General features: G+C 36.6%; 1 protein-coding gene across 3 annotated transcripts in view; it reads left to right on the forward strand.

Moving 5' to 3' along the window:
* LOC126336374 (uncharacterized) overlaps positions 1–17,033 on the forward strand; it is a 137,273-nt gene extending 120,240 nt beyond the window's left edge. For all 3 annotated transcript variants that reach the window (XM_049999981.1, XM_049999982.1, XM_049999983.1), the window contains exon 5: positions 8,780–17,033. In XM_049999981.1, coding sequence (XP_049855938.1) covers positions 8,780–9,055 — 276 coding nt within the window. In that variant the 3' untranslated portion in view covers positions 9,056–17,033. The remainder of the gene's footprint in view (positions 1–8,779) is intronic.
* Positions 17,034–17,245: the final 212 nt, after the last annotated feature.

Here is a 17,245-nt window from a genome sequence, read left to right on the forward strand (position 1 = left end):
ACGTTAGTTTGATGTGTAAAACAGAAATTCTGTAGTCAGGTACTAACTTATTTTACAATTCTTTGTTGTTTAAGTGAGTTTGTAGTTACACTTTCCCTTGGTCAGATCAATGAGCATGTCTTTTCACAATAACTGTTGTTATTTTTATCAAAAATCAGTTATATAGAACAGATGAGACTTCAGTAGCCCATGTGATCTACACTCCCTGGTCTGATTACAAGCAAAAATATCAAACCACAATTTTGTTGTGAAAGGCAGTTGATGATGTTTAATTTAATTTTTTCCAGCAGCAACTTGTGTCTTCTTTTTATGACATTTCAACTGTGCCGCTTATTGTCTGAATCAGGTCTTCCCTGAAGTACTAAAGCATCAGTAGGAGTGTTCTGCCCTTTATACTGCCAATTATACCTGTCATTTATGTTTCTATAGTCCAAGCTTCCTCCCCTTATGAACCATGGACCTTGCCGTTGGTGGGGAGGCTTGTGTGCCTCAGCAATACAGATAGCCGTACCGTAGGTGCAACCACAACGGAGGGGTATCTGTTGAGAGGCCAGACAAACGTGTGGTTCCTGAAGAGGGGCAGCAGCCTTTTCAGTAGTTGCAAGGGCAACAGTCTGGATGATTGACTGACCTGGCCTTGTAACAATAACCAAAACGGCCTTGCTGTGCTGGTACTGCAAACGGCTGAAAGCAAGGGGAAACTACGACTGTAATTTTTCCCGAGGGCATGCAGATTTACTGTATGATTAAATGATGATGGCGTCCTCTTGGGTAAAATATTCCGGAGGTAAAATAGTCCCCCATTCGGATCTCCGGGCGAGGACTACTCAAGAGGATGTCGTTATCAGGAGAAAGAAAACAGGCGTTCTACGGATCGGAGCATGGAATGTCAGATCACTCAATCAGGCAGGTAGGTTAGAAAATTTAAAAAGGGAAATGGATAGGTTAAAGTTAGATATAGTGGGAATTAGTGAAGTTCTGTGGCAGGAGGAACAAGACTTTTGGTCAGGTGACTACAGGCTCATAAACACAAAATCAAATAGGGGTAATGCAGGAGTAGGTTTAATAATGAATAGGAAAATAGGAATGCGAGTAAGCTACTACAAACAGCATAGCGAACGCATTATCGTGGCCAAGATAGATACGAAGCCCACACCTACTACAGTAGTACAAGTTTATATGCCAACTAGCTCTGCAGATGACTAAGAAATTGAAGAAATGTATGATGAAATAAAAGAAATTATTCAAACAGTGAAGGGTGACGAAAATTTAATAGTCGTGGGTGACTGGAATTCGGTGGTAGGAAAAGGGAGAGAAGGAAACATAGTAGGTGAATATGGATTGGGGGAGAGAAATGAAAGAGGAAGCCGCCTGGTAGAATTTTGCACAGAGCACAACTTAATCATAGCTAACACTTGGTTTAAGAATCATGAAAGAAGGTTGTAGACATGGAAGAACCATGTAGATACTAAAAGGTATCAAATAGATTATATAATGGTAAGACAGAGATTTAGGAAACAGGTTTTAAATTGTAAGACATTTCCAGGGGCAGATGTGGACTCTGACCACAATCTATTGGTTATGAACTGTACATTAAAACTGTAGAAACTGCAAAAAGTTTGGAATTTAAGGAGATGGGACCTGGATAAACTGACTAAACCAGAGGTTGTACAGAATTTCAGGGAGAGCATAATGGAACAATTCACACGAATGGGATAAAGAAATACAGTACAAGAAGGATGGGTAGTTTTGAGGGATGAAGTAGTGAAGGCCGCACAGGATCAAGTAGGTAAAAAGATGAGGGCTAGTAGAAATCCTTGGGTAACAGAAGAAATATTAAATTTAATTGATGAAAGGAGAAAATATCAAAATGCAGTAAAAAAAGCAGGCAAAAAGGAACACAAACGTCTCAAAAATGAGATTGACAGGAAGTGCAAAATGGCTAAGCAGAGATGGCTAGAGGACAAATGTAAGGATGTAGAGGCTTATCTCACTAGGGGTAAGATAGATACTGCCTACAGGAAAATTAAAGAGACCTTTGGAGAAAGGAGAACCACTTGCATGAATATCAAGAGCTCAGATGGAAACCTAGTTCTAAGCAAAGAAGGGAAAGCAGAAAGGTGGAAGGGGTATATAGAGGATCTATGCAAGGGCAATGTACTTGAGGACAATATTATGGAAATGGAGGAGAATGTGGATGAGAATGAGATGGGAGATGCGATACTGCGTGAAGAGTTTGACAGAGCATTGAAAGACCAGAGTCGAAACAAGGCCCCCGGAGTAGACAACATTCCATTGGAACTACTGATGGCCTTGGGAGAGCCAGTCCTGACAAAACTCTACCATCTGGTGAGCAAGATGTATGAAACAGGTGAAATACCCTCAGAGTTCAAGAAGAACATAATAATTCCAATCCCAAAGAAAGCAGGTTTTGACAGATGTGAAAATTACCAAACAATCAGTCTAATAAGCCACAGCTGCAAAATACTAACACGAATTCTTTACAGACGAATGGAAAAACTAGTAGAAGCCAACCTTGGGGAAGATCAGTTTGGATTCCGTAGAAATACTGGAACACGAGAGCCAATACTGACCTTACGACTTATCTTAGAAGAAAGATTAAGGAAAGGCAAACCTACGTTTCTAGCATTTGCAGACTTAGAAAAAGCTTTTGACAATGTTGACTGGAATGCTCTCTTTCAAATTCTAAAAGTGGCAGGGGTAAAATACAGGGAGTGAAAGGCTATTTACAATTTGTACAGAAACCAGATGGCAGTTATAAGAGTCGAGGGACATGAAAGAGAAGCAGTTGTTGGGAAGGGAGTGAGACAGGGTTGTAGCCTCCCCCCGATGTTATTCAATCTGTATATTGAGCAAGCAGTAAAGGAAACAAAAGAAAAATTTGGAGTAGGTATTAAAATCCAGGGAGAAGAAATAAAAACTTTGATGTTCACCAATGACATTGTAATTCTGTCAGAGACAGCAAAGGACTTGGAAGTGCAGTTGAACGGAATGGACAGTGTCTTGAGAGGAGGGTATAAGATGAACATCAACAAAAGCAAAATGAGGATAATGGAATGTAGTCAAATTAAGTCGGGTGATGCTGAGGGAATTAGATTAGGAAATGAGACACTTAAAGTAGTAAAGGAGTTTTGCTATTTGGGGAGCAAAATAACTGATGATGGTTGAAGTAGAGAAGATATGAAATGTAGACTGGCAATGGCAAGGAAAGCATTTCTGAAGAAGAGAAATTTGTTAACATAGAGTATAGATTTAAGTGTCAGGAAGTTGTTTCTGAATGTATTTGTATGGCGTGTAGCCAAGTATGGAAGTGAAATATGGACGATAAATAGTTTGGACAAGAAGAGAATAGAAGCTTTTGAAATGTGGTGCTACGGAAAAATGCTGAAGATTAGATGGGTAGATCACATAACTAATGAGGAGGTATTGAATAGAATTGAGGAGAAGAGGAGTTTGTGGCACAACATGACTAGAAGAAGGGATCGGTTGGTAGGACATGTTCTGAGGCATCAAGGGATCACCAATTTAGTATTGGAGGGCAGCGTGCAGGGTAAAAATCATAGAGGGAGACCTAGAGATGAATACACTAAGCAGATTCAGAAGGATGTAGGTTGCAGTACGTACTGGGAGATGAAGCAGCTTGCACAGGATAGAGTAGCATGGAGAGCTGCATCAAACCTGTCTCAGGTCTAAAGACCACAACAACAACAACAGTTTCTTTGGACCCTATATGTAAATAATTAAGTGGATAACACCAGAAGTTCAATGAGGTTTTTCATGTATTGTGTTGTTGTATACAACAAAGTTGCAACACTAGAAATTGTAATGATATGAGTGAAGACCTACAGAGGGATTGTGTTTGGTGCAGGGTTGGCAGTTGACCCTCACCATAAACTAATGCAATTTATTGTGCATAAGTAGGCAGAAACACCCATTCTAGTATGATTATGTGACTGCAGAACTTGCTACTTAGCCTATGGTGATGGCAGTTCTCTATCTGCCAAAAGACTAAAAAGTCCTAACCACTACACCTAAGAGGTGCCACGTTTATCAACAGCGCAAGGTAATCTGACATTTGTTCAGTAGTGGTACCTGTGTGGATCAACTAATGAGTTGACTAGCTTGGCATAAAATTAATTTAATTCCTTCAAACCCACAGCAAAATAAATGACATCTTAGGGAATGAGTATAGGCGTCATTGAAAAATTAATAACAAGAACCTACGGTATCACAAAGAGATTTATTAACTAATATCAAGCTCAAGAGAGAACAAACATATAATCAGAAACTTCAACTGTATAACATTTCATTAACACAAACTCAGGTTGGTTGGCAATAGACTTGGGGAACCTAACTGGAATTTATGTGTAGATGAGACTGGCTACTGTGAGTGGAAGAATGCCAATCTAGGCCAGCACACACTGCTGTATCGTTCCACTGATTGGTCTCACACATCAAATTCGACTACAAGGCTGCTGTAAAATATTATGGCCATGAAAATGATTGATAACCATCTGAATTTGCCGAAGCTGTGCAATGTTACCGAAATAGCCGGTGAAAGATAAGCCACTGTCATCCATGTGCGGTCGCTGTCAAAGCTGGTAGGTTCGATGACACATCATACTGCAGGAGACGACCTCACATCTACCAGTGATTGTCTCATGTCCACAAAAATATTAAAGTTTCACGTGGGTGTTCAGACGAGTTTACAAGTAACTGCTCTTTCCGTAGAAATGGAAGAGTGACCGTACTCCGCGATGGTCGAGAAGCAAGTCCTGCTCTCTCTCGTTGTTCAAAACCTTCCAAAAGACAGCCATTCCCCCCTGATGTTGTTGAATAAACCTATCATGGGCCAGCAGTGATTACTGTGTCAATCGTGAGACCTGATCTTCCTCAACCAGTCACTGTAGTGCAATACACATTCTGTTATCCAAAACAACAGCACACAATGCCTGGAAGTCCTGCAGCCAAGCCCGCAGCACATTTCGCTAGACGAGGAAAGCTTCCTAGTGAAAACAAGCTGTGTCTCAACCATGAAACAATTTAGTGGGTGCCGTTTGGGTGTGGCATGGCGGCATCTAAGAAATGTGACATCTGGAGAAATTCGTCGTCCTGTCTTACAAGGTATGCTGTCCTTGTAATAAACACATTAGCTGGGTGCCAGCCCAATGCCTCTAGCCCAACCCCGCTTTACCTGGACCCACACAGGAGATAAGGAGACCAGGCTCCCACACCACATCCACTCGCTAATAAAGCAGCTAGGCTGGCACCAGGATGCCCGATGCCACCAGTCTATAAAGAAGTGTCATTTCGCATTCAGCCACAGCGTTCCCACTCTATATCTATATCTACATCTACATGGATATTCTGCAAATCACATTCAAGTGCCTGGCAGAGGGTTCATTGAACCACCTTCATAATTCTCTATTATCCCAGTCTCGTATAACACCCAGAAAGAATGAACACCTATATCTTTCCGTATGAGCTCTGATTTCCCCTATTTCATCGTGGTGATGGTTCCTCCCTATGTATGCCAGTTTCAACACAAATTTTCGCATTCGGAGGAGAAAGTTGGTGATTGGAATTTCGTGAGAAGATTTCGTCGCAACGAAAAAGCCTTCCTTTTAATGATTTCCAGCCCTGTATCATTTCTACCATACTCACTCCCATATTTCGCACTAATACAAAACATGCTGCCTTTCTTTGAACTTTTTCCTATCTGTTAAGGATCCCACACTGCGCGGCAGTATTCTAAATGAGGACAGACAAGCGTAGTGTAGGCAGTCTCCTTAGTAGGTCTGTTATGTTTTTGAAGTGCCCTGCCAATAAAACGCAACCTTTGGTTAGCCTTTCCCCAACATTTCCTCTGTATTCTTTCCAATTTAACTTGTTCGTTATTGTAATACCTAGGTATTTAGTTAAATTTACGGCTTTTATATTTATCGTGTAACCGAAGTTTAACCAATTGCTTTTAGCACACATGTGGATGGCCTTACACTTTTCATTATTTCGGATGAACAGCCACTTTTCGCACTGTTCAGATATCTTTCTAAATCGTTTTGCAATTTTTTTTATATTCTGATGACTTTATTAGTCGATAAACGACAGTGTAATCAGCAAACAACCGAAGATTGTCTCCCAAATCATGTATGTAGATAAGAAACAGCAAAGGGCCTATAACACTACTTTGGCGAATGCCAGAAATCACTTCTGTTTACCTAGGCAGGAAAATAACCAATTTTGGATGGAACAAGGAGAACATAAAAAGTAGACCAGCACCAGCAGAAAAGGGCCTTCCTGGCCAGGAGAAGTCAGCTGGTGTCAAACGTAGTCGTTAGTCTGAGGAAGAAATTCCTGAGAATGCATGACTAGAGCACAGGTAATAAAATATGGTCTGTGGAAAAACTGGAATTGAAGAGAGTGAAGCATTTGAGATTTCGTTCTGCAGAAGAACGTTGAAAATTTGGTTCCTGATAAGATAAGGAATGAAGTGTTTTCCCGCAGAATCGCTGGAATATATGGAAGATACTGACAAGAAGAAGGGACATACGTTAAGAAATCAGTGAATAATTTTCGTTTTAGTGGAGGGAGCTGGTTCAAATGGAACTAAGAACTATGTGACTTAACATCTGGGGTGATCAGTCGCTCAGACTTAGAACTAATTAAACCTAACCAACCTAAGAACATCACACACATCCATGCCCGAGGCAGGAATCGAATCTGCGACTGTGGCAGCAGCGCAGTTCCCGACTAGAACCGCTCGCTAGAGGGAGTAGAGGGTAAAAACTGTAGAGGAAGACAAAGACTGGAATAGATCTAACAAATAACTGAGGACATAGGTCAAAAAACATAAAAATAAATGAAATAAAAAAGAATAAATAGCAATAAATATGTTACTTTATTCAGTAACTGCATTAGACAGTGCTAATACAATGAGCAGAATTACAAAAGCCTTTACTTGTAGGTACGTTACTACAGTTACAGATGCAGTCACAGTTGTGGAGTTAGCAGATTAATGTCCCTTGCTTGGGCGCCAACAGGACAATGCCGGCCCTGCAGGGCGTATGGCCACTTACTACAAAGGGAAGGCTAGCTATGAAAAGATCCTGAGAACTTGCCTGCTGCTCAGGGAAAGTTCTCAAGCTGCCCCTAATGCAATGGTCACCTCCAGCATCCAAAAATCTCTCTCTACAGCCGAGTTTAATTCTACTAATGCTACTCAAGCCACACAAGTACTGTGAGATCAATTAGTGGTTTATCCTAACCATAATAGTCCATCAGGTTAATATCAATCAGGGAAAATTTCATATTACTATCAATCAGGGGAAATACACCAAAGACAAATGAAACTGTATGATAATCACTGAAACAAAATGAAAGGGGAAGTGTCTGAAGGGTATTATTATGGCAGTGGCCTGCGTGGAAGGCACCGCCATCTTTCAAACTATCACTGGAAGCAATCATATATGTTAATATTTAGGAAGAGGCAGATAGAGCGATTTTAAGTTGAACAAAAACATGAAGCTAATCATTGGAAAAGAAGGTGCCATACAAACAGTTGTAGCATGAATCTTCAGGAACTGCAGTTCACCCTCGAAGGCAGTAACTTACAAAAACTTCTTTTGCTCAATATTTGAATATTTATCAACCATCTGGGTACCACACCAGATGGGACTGAGAGAGGAAATAGGGAAGATAAACACATTTGATTACATGGTGTTTAGTAAGTTTGAAGTTGGCATGAAGAAGCCCGGTCAGCTCCAGTGGCACACTCTACAAGAGAAGTGTTGTGCATCACGTCATGGTTTACTGTTCCTAGATGAGTCAACCAATATAGTTCTTCCTCCAGTGTATATCTCATGAAAAGACTATGAAGGTAAAATCAAAGGGATTCAGGCTCACACATGGGCTTACCAACAGCAGTTCTTTCTGCCGACTGTTCGTGACCAGAATAGGAAAAGGGGGAAGCTACACTGGTATACAATGTGGCTTGTGCCAAGTTATATTCTTCCTCAAAGACTGGGCTGATATGAACAAATTAAACACACAAGTTTTTATGATGCAAGAATATATCTCAGAGTTGCATGAAACATGCCAATACCATGCCTTTTCAAATTACCTGTTGTAAATTGTTTCTTACCAACTAACAGTATCTTCAATCCTAAGTTTGATTTGAACACCACAGTACTCTGAACCAAGATGCAGCTTAGCAGCTTTTATATACACAAATCTTTTTAAGAAAGAAGTGACGCAAAAAATCTTAGAACTAATTGATGACTGAACCCTAAAACTTTGGATATGAGATCTGAAATTTACCCTCCTTGCCAGCTGGTGAAAGATGCATTAATATGAGTTATTAATTTTTTCAGTTTATTTTCTTGCTATCGGCATTTTACAGCAAGAATCTTATCAGAGTACACATTACATGAGAGTGGATATCTCAGTGTCATGTGTTGTTTAGTACTGTTTTTTGTGCTTTTATATTGAAATGCCACTTACTTTTGGTTTTTCATTGTAAAAAATCAAAATATATTCCAATGGTCTGATTTGGAAATAATAATAGTTATTATTAAATATAATAAAGTAATGATTAATTTTATTTTTACATATTTAAGATACACTCATTTGTTTCCATACTCAATTATTATTTATGTACTATGAGGCAGACTGCATACTTACTCATACTGTAGCTTGTCAATATGTTTTTATGAAATGATCAAAGCATCAACAAATATAATAATAATTGGGTGGTTTACAGGGCCGAAATGAAATTTCATCTGATGCAGACATTGATACAGACACTGATAGTGAAGATGAGAGTTTAACAGATGATCTACGAAAATTAGGTTTCCGAGACCTGGACAACAGAATTCAACAAATGGCAGTTGTTTGGGGCTACTGCAGTGAACACTTTGGACTTGATCCAGACAGAGTACTTGAGGATGAATTAGCAGACCCTGACATGCCTGGCGAGTGTTTAGTTCATAATATTCTGGCTGTACGGAGAGTTTCTGGACTTTCCAGGAGGCCATAAATGGTGCTTCATTCTGCTGAGCTGTCAGTCTAGTGCAGAAAAAACTCTATTCAATAATATCAATTTACATTTTGTGCTTCTAACTACTGTAGGTGTCTGTGTCATCTATGCAAAAGCACAGTTACTCTTAGTGTGGGTGTAACATTAATTGGTGTGTATGCTCCCTCAAAGTTGTTTTTTCTGCATCCCTAGGTTATAAGAAACTGAGAATTTTCATCTCAGGTTTCCTAAGCTAAGTAAGTGTGATTTATGCATGCATATGCTGTTTAATTTAATATATTATATTATAAGTGCACATGCCAAATTTACATTATAATCGTATGAGCCATTGAAAGTGAAGGTTAATGGATTCTTTCATCATTTCTTGTTAGAACAATTCATATTTAAGTTATAAATTGAAAAGAAAGGAAATTTTCTTACAGCAATATTTGTTTATTATGAACCAGTTTTCTCCTTATTAGGGCAACATTTTATAACAACTGTTGTTACCTAGTGAAGTTATAATAAGCTGAATACTGGATCATAATAAACATATATCAGTAGAAGAAAACTCTGCTTATTTGCTTTTCAACTGTAAATAAAAGAAAATATTAATTTATGGGAAACTCTTGGGTTAGTATTACCGGCAATATCCTGTAAAATTCTGAACAAAGCAAAACTTCATATTGCTTCTTATAGTAGATTTACATTCATCTAAAATGTTTCAGATGATAAATTGTTCCTTTTGTGCACAATTACTTTAAGTGACTCAACATTAAACAGATGTAACAAAATATTTTGTGTGACTTACACAATTTTTGATGGAGTATTATTGAAAAACTCTCATTCCTATTTAGTACAATAGGTGATAAGTTTGGAATAATGTTACATGTTTTCTTTTGCATTCATCCACTTAATTTATGGCAAAAATGGAGTGCTAATGGAGTGCCATAAAAATTGAAAAATCAATATCACGTATGTATGGAGTGATTACTAAGTCCCAGTACCCCCTATGGCACTGTCCACATGTTTACAGATAGTCACATTGTATTACTGTGAGATCATGATAGAGGACAACTTTGAGGTAGTATGATTATTAACTCCAGAGTGTCTGTGTGTACACCATTGTTTTCATAACAGAATACAAATATGATTATCCTCAACATTGCTGGCTGATGGCGGTAAATGCTCATCAAACAGCATCCTTAAGTTCATCAAATCTAATAATGTGTGGTAGCAACCTTTTGTTTAATGAAACCCCATAACGCAAGGCACTGCAGTCCATATCGTGACACATGGTGGGTTGTGTTGAAAGTTCTTCACAAAAATATGGGTTCCCTTTACTCCCGAAATAAATGGTTTCCCTTTCGCACTGCAATATATTGCACACTCATCTGAGAAAAACACCTTTCCCCTTGAAGGAAGAGTCATAAAGACATCAAGCATTTGCCCCCAAGACTGATGCCATTTTCGTAAATCATTATCAATCAATTAATTAAATTTTACAAATGAAGGTTTAAATTCCTTTAACTTTTAATCATATGTTTTTTGTAAAGTCGAGTATGGGACTACCAATTCCTGTGACCACATGAACTCCACTTTTTTGGTGAATGTTTGATAGGCATTGCAGCCTCCACAAGTTTTTCCAGTTGTGTGGATGGTTGTCCTGCGTGGGGCTTATCTTTTATGCAACCAGTTGCAAGGAGCTTTTTATCATGCCACAAAATTGTTGGTGTAGGTGGGTTAGGTTTCTCAAAACCTTACAGTGCAATCCTGCTGAATATTTTTCATTGATTTTGCCACATGAGGCCATTTGTGAGCCCCCCTTGCTCATTACAGTCCATTCCTCCATGGTATAAGTTGACTTACCAGCCATGATTTAGATGTATATCAGCACTCACAACAATAGAAAACAACAATTCATGAGCATCTGTGTAATATATGGGGTTAATGGGACTTTGTGAGTGGCCTTTAGACAAGTCACTTATGAGTGCCTATGACTACAAAAAAACAGAATGACTGGTCAGTGCTTACTTCAGCAGGTGAAATTCTGTGTACTGCCAACAGACCCATATAAAAGTGCAAAAAAAACTATCCAAGATCTTCTAACAATTATGTCATTCTTCAGGGATGCAGTTGGGCAACTCACTCAGACTCCAGGATGAGAGGGAAATTAGGTGAAAAAATGACCTTTATCTTTTAATGTCTGCTTACTCTCAAATATGTTGTGGATGTCATTTAATATATTTGAAGAAACTGGATAATTTTTATTTTGTCTATCTCAGTTGTTGATATAAAATTTTGCTTCAGTGGTTATTGGTTTCGGGCTGACTCACCCATTCTCAAACCGCACACCTTAAATTACACAGTACATGTCTTACAATAATGTGTACACACAGTGTGTATCTCCATATTACAGTTACTCACATGCTTATAGACATACCTTGTTATTAACCACAGTTATTCAGTACAATGTGGTGCCAAAAGGCATGATCAGCTTTTGTTCAGCAAAGTATACTGTGGGCCACAGGTACCCTAATTCATCTTAGCCCATGTGTCTGTTGCAATGAAATGATGCTACCAAACTAACAAATATTACCCACAGTTGTCAACAGGACACTTTGTCAGGTGTTGCCTTCATATGTATTGTAACAATCTTTAAACGTTACTACTTAACTTGCATTGCCCTATGGTTCATTGATGTGGATTCTGCGAATAATGAGAACATCACAAAAATTTCAAGCCTGACAAATTATTTATTGACATCAGCTGATCAACAAAAGTGACATAACTGCAAAACAACTGACGAAACTGAGCTAAACCAGACTGAGCTCCTGAAGTAAACAAAACTTGACTGACTGCCTTGCACAGCATCGCCGCATCACTTTAAATACAATTTTAACAATCACTACCACTTAATTTATTACAAATTGTAACTTACAATTAAAAACAATTTCAACTAAACTAACTGCTGTTATATTTGTGCAGGTTATAAAATATAATGTCAAATATCATAATATTTTTATCATCATCTTGGTTTTATGTGTGAAAATTAATTCACAATCTGATGTCAACAATTATTTTCATTTTACTTTAATTTTATAATTAGTGACTGTATGGATTTTATTGCTAATATTTGTTCAAAGTATACACATCATGTTTCACCAGATTACATAAATTAAATTACAATGAATGACATAAAAATGAATAACAAATGAAATTACGTCACTGGATAATGATTTTCATTTTGATTTGCATTGTAATGAGGTTTTTGTGTTAGCGAATTTACAAATTGCAATTATGGTAATTAGAGGCATTAGTTATTTATGCTAACATTTCCACAGCCTCTTAATATTTGTTGTTAAACATTTTTACTTCAATTTCACAATCTGATATTTAATTTGGCATATGAACATATTTTTGTTAATGAAAACAATCTATTAACAATATTGAGAATGTACATCATTTCAGAATATTCGATATGTATTTACAAAGAAGAATAGGTTTTTGGGCAAACTGAACTGAACGCTACCTATAAAAATACACATAAAGGCCCTATAAATCACTGAATTGTATGGTAAATACACGGATGCATATAAGAAAGGTGGTATTGGACAGTTCATAATGATCTTGAGGGAGGCTGTTGCATAATAGTACGCACATGCACATATGGCTATCTATTAATTTTCTATGGTGCTACCACAACCATTATCATTTCTTGATAACATTTTTAAAGCATGAATAAATATCAATTTTATATGACATTTTGTCAATTTTGATATGAGGGCGACACCTACCAATGTATCCTGTTGACTACTGTAGATAACATTTGTCAGTTTCGTTGCGTCAGTCAGTTGAAACAGACACATAGGCTAAGATGAATGAGGGTAACTGTTGCTCACAGTATATTTTGCTGTACAGGAGCTGTTCATGCCTTTTGACACCTTATTGTATTAATAATTACAGTTAATAACAAGGTATGTTTATAATCATATGAGTACCTGTAATACGGACATACACACTGTATGTACACATTATTATAGGAAATGTACTTTGCAATTATACGTTGTGGTTTGAGAATGGGCGTGTCAGCCCAAAACCCGTAACCACTGCAGCACAATTTTATATCAGTGCAACTGAGACAGATTAAATGAAAAATTATCCAATTTCTTCAGTACTGAACACTTGCATATAAGTAAATGTTTTCTCATCTTGTTTTTTTCTGTCTTTTCTTCTGCCTATCAGTAATTCAGCTATTACCAAGTACCAATCCTGTGGCAGCATAAGCCAAGTGACACATTCTAGCCACATATCAATAGGGTTGTTGTTAATAATGACAGTTTTTGACAGTACACATTTTTCAATGATCACTATCCACAAACATTAATTGTTATGGGATAACTCTTTGATTGGCACTTCAAACACTTCATTCTCGTATTTTATAAGTGCTGTAAGTAATCTCTCTCTATTCCTTTTTTTTAAGTTAATATGCATGAGAGAACTCATCATTTACCTTTGATTTTTAATTAGGAGATCTGGATCCACAACAAAGCTAATAAAAATGGTTGTGTGTCAATACTGTGCATTGCATTTTGTTTAAAATACACAATAATTAGAAACAGGCCCCTTATTGTATTAATATATGAAATCACACTTTTTTTCAAAAATTAAACAATAAATATATTTTTGACTTTTTTGTTTATACTTATAAAATGTAAATTATGTGCTGTTGATTAAATGCTAAGCTATAAAGTTTACACCGAGTATTGCTGCTTTGGATATCTATGTATATACCATAATATTTTATACAGTTGTAACCATAAATTAGCTATAATTTGAAAAAAAAAAATTGTGGTAGAAGCATTAAGTGGGTGTTTTGGATGTATGTATCCATAAATTGTTTACTGTAGTACTTTGTCGTGTAAGGTGTAAATATACTGTTCGGATAGTTAACTTACCTACATTAATACAAACTGAAATATTAAGTACTAGCTTGTGCTACACAAGATTGTAACTTTTTGTATTGTTAAAACTTTAGCGTGGGATAAAACTAGTTAAGAGAGTCATTTCAAAATTTGATGGTTCAGCACACAGGGCTTTAAGTATTTTAACGTTTCTCGTCTGTTTTTTTTTTTTTTCTTTTTTCTTTTTTTTTTTCTTGTGCTTATCAGTAATTGAGTTATTACCAAGTATCAATACAATTTATTTATTTGGAAAACTGTAGTACAGTCACTACTTTGTGTAATGACTAACCAAATAATCAGTTTCAACCACTGTGGCCCATCTTCATATCGCCAGTGTATTCAAACACACTGTTGCAATACTTCACTTCTGAAGATGATCCATGGTGGCTGAAACCAGTTGTTTGGTTAATAATTATCCAAAACTTTGATTGTGCTAATGATTTTCTAAAAATAAATTTGCCATGTCATTTCCATTAACTACAGAAATGTTTTCTTTCTCTTAATACAACATTTTTTTCTTTTACATTTGCTTAGATTTGACAATGATTTTAAAATGTATTTGTGAAAACTTGGATTAAATACTCTAAGCATTCTAATTACATCAAACTGGAGTTGGCCTTCAAGTTGGTTAGGTTTACCTCCATCTTCTTTATGATTTTAAAATAATTTTCTGACAAAGAAATCACACAGTCATTCTTTATGCAGACAGTAGTCTGTGTTGCTGTTGGGTTGATGCTGTCAGTGTGGGGTTATGAAGAATTTGGAATGTAGGTGAACCAGCTAGAGCCCCTGTCATATACAAGTGGTACAACTATACATTCAATGTGTTACTTACATACTGTATATGCCTGTGTTTGCAAATAATTATTTGCATATTAAGTACAGCAGAATAATGCATAAAATGAAGCTACAAGGCAATAATCTGTTATATACAGCAGAAAAAACACTGCTTGTATTGACAATAATTTTACGGGTCCAATTAGTGAGAAATATATAATTCCACAAGGGATAGTTTGTTTTTGTACTCAGATAAAACAGTAAACATGAGGTAAATACTAATACTATTCCTTATTTGCTGACACAGACAGATAGCTCATGTTTTCCCAAGATCTACATACATGTAAGCTACTTTAAATTTTCTCAAGTTTTTAGATCAGACAACCCTTTTTGTGCCTCTTTCTTTGGACATTCATCTTTTTTTACATCCACCATCTGTGAAACCCCTTCTTTTCTCTTACAACTTTGGGCATAGGATCTTGTATAAATTAAGCTTGGACCTTTGAGTGAATGTCACACTACAAGGTGGAACATGGATTGTTCCACACACTAACACTGCCTCTGAATTTGAAGTTCCATATTACAACCTCAGCATTTGCTCCCAGTTCAGCACTCATTTACATTAAGTTCTGAGAACAGGATTACCATTTACATCACATAAATGTAGACAAATACCAAGGTCTAAGTGATTCCTGAGAACAGCATATTAATTAAACGAATACTAACTCAACATGAAGTCCTTATAGCCTTTCTTTGATCATAGACTGATGAAACATGTAACTCTGTTGATACATTGTGTCCTTAGGTTGACGTATGTATTGTACACTTTTTATTTCAGTATCCTGGCTTACAGAAATAACAGTAATCTGCATAGATACACCCACAGAAAAACTAATTTCCTAAAGGAAAGGAGTGACTTGCCTCTTGAAACACATTGTAAATTTATATTTGACCTGGTTAGGATACTAAGAGTATTTCATTCAAGGATAATATTAATAAAATAACTGTAGTAATTTTATAAGTATGTTTTGTGACTAAGTTTGTGCATGAGAAAATTTTCAAATTAAACTAATTTTTAAAAAAATTGAATGTCTTGGAAGAAAATTCAGGTTTCATTGGACTCTAATATTTGTACATTCAGTTTTATGTTTGTATAGGCCTTGCATAAGATGTCTATTATAGAAGTAATTAAACAAGAAAACTAAAAACATTGGTTTCAAAGAATCATTGATTGAAAATATTCAGTTTGAAAATATTGTGTTTAGCTTAACTTCCTCTGTGTAGCATATTATTACTTGTGTATATCTAAGTGGTATCTGTTCTGTTGGGAATGTCCAACAGAGCTGGTACATACATGTAAACATGAAATGTAGGCAGGGGAAAGAGAAGGAAAGGGGAAGTTTGGATGAGAAATTGTGATGGCTAGCCTCATGGGGCATTGTGGTAATGCAATGCAGAAGTTGAAAATTTGTGCCGGACCAGGATTGGAATCCAAATTTATCGCTTCTCATGACCTGTTGCCATAACTGCTTTGGTCAGCCAGATACTATCCCTGACCAACCCAAATTTCAAACTTGTCACATGCTGCAATGTAGCCTCCCTCATTCATTACACCCTCTACTTGCAAATCCTGATTCCCATAGTAGTTCAAATGGTATCTGTGCATTCGCACTGAAATAAGTGACGAGGAGTTGTTACCCTCTTTTATAGAAATGTATATATTTGTGTGGTGTCTGTTCTGTCAGATATGTCACATGTATTATTACAAGTTTTAATACTGTTCTATCACATAGGTTCTGCTATGACCATGTAAGTAAATTAGGGAAGGAAATAATATTACAGTTACAATATTTTCACAGAACATGATTCCGAGTGCAAATTTTCAAATTCAGATTTTGGTTGTAGATGTTGCTTCTTTGTTTTTTATCAGATGCCACTGCAGACAGGGATGTGATGACCTCAACAACAAAAGTCACAGACAAAATTAAAATTTCAGACAAGGAAACCTTTACATAACAGTTTTGTTCAGTTTTTATGTCTCAATGTCAAATGGCCATTTTATAAATGTTTTATACAAAAAAAATGTTAATCTGAGTTTTTTAGTCCCCCTTTAGAATACATGTTACAAGTGTAAGAAAACTATAGAGACGTCATGTACTCTAGTCTACAGTATGAATAATTTGCTATGGAAGTTTGTTATATGATGTGATTTATGTAATTTTTATTACAGGAAATAATAAATTTTATTTATTTATTTATTTAAATATTTTTTTGGTGATGGATCTTTCATATTTCTTCGTGGAATATCTGTACACTCAGATTGCCTGAAGGCCAGGCACTGAAATAAATAGGTGTTGGATATCACCCTTCCTGAGAGTTTGGGATGGGAAACTTTGTAACACCAGCAGGGTTTATGTGGTGACAGGATTTTTTGGGCTAATTAAATCAAAGTCTTAAATTATTAGATGTG

The sequence above is a fragment of the Schistocerca gregaria genome, chromosome 2 (assembly GCF_023897955.1).
Source record: "Schistocerca gregaria isolate iqSchGreg1 chromosome 2, iqSchGreg1.2, whole genome shotgun sequence".
In the NCBI taxonomy this organism is placed as follows: Eukaryota; Metazoa; Arthropoda; class Insecta; order Orthoptera; family Acrididae; genus Schistocerca; species Schistocerca gregaria.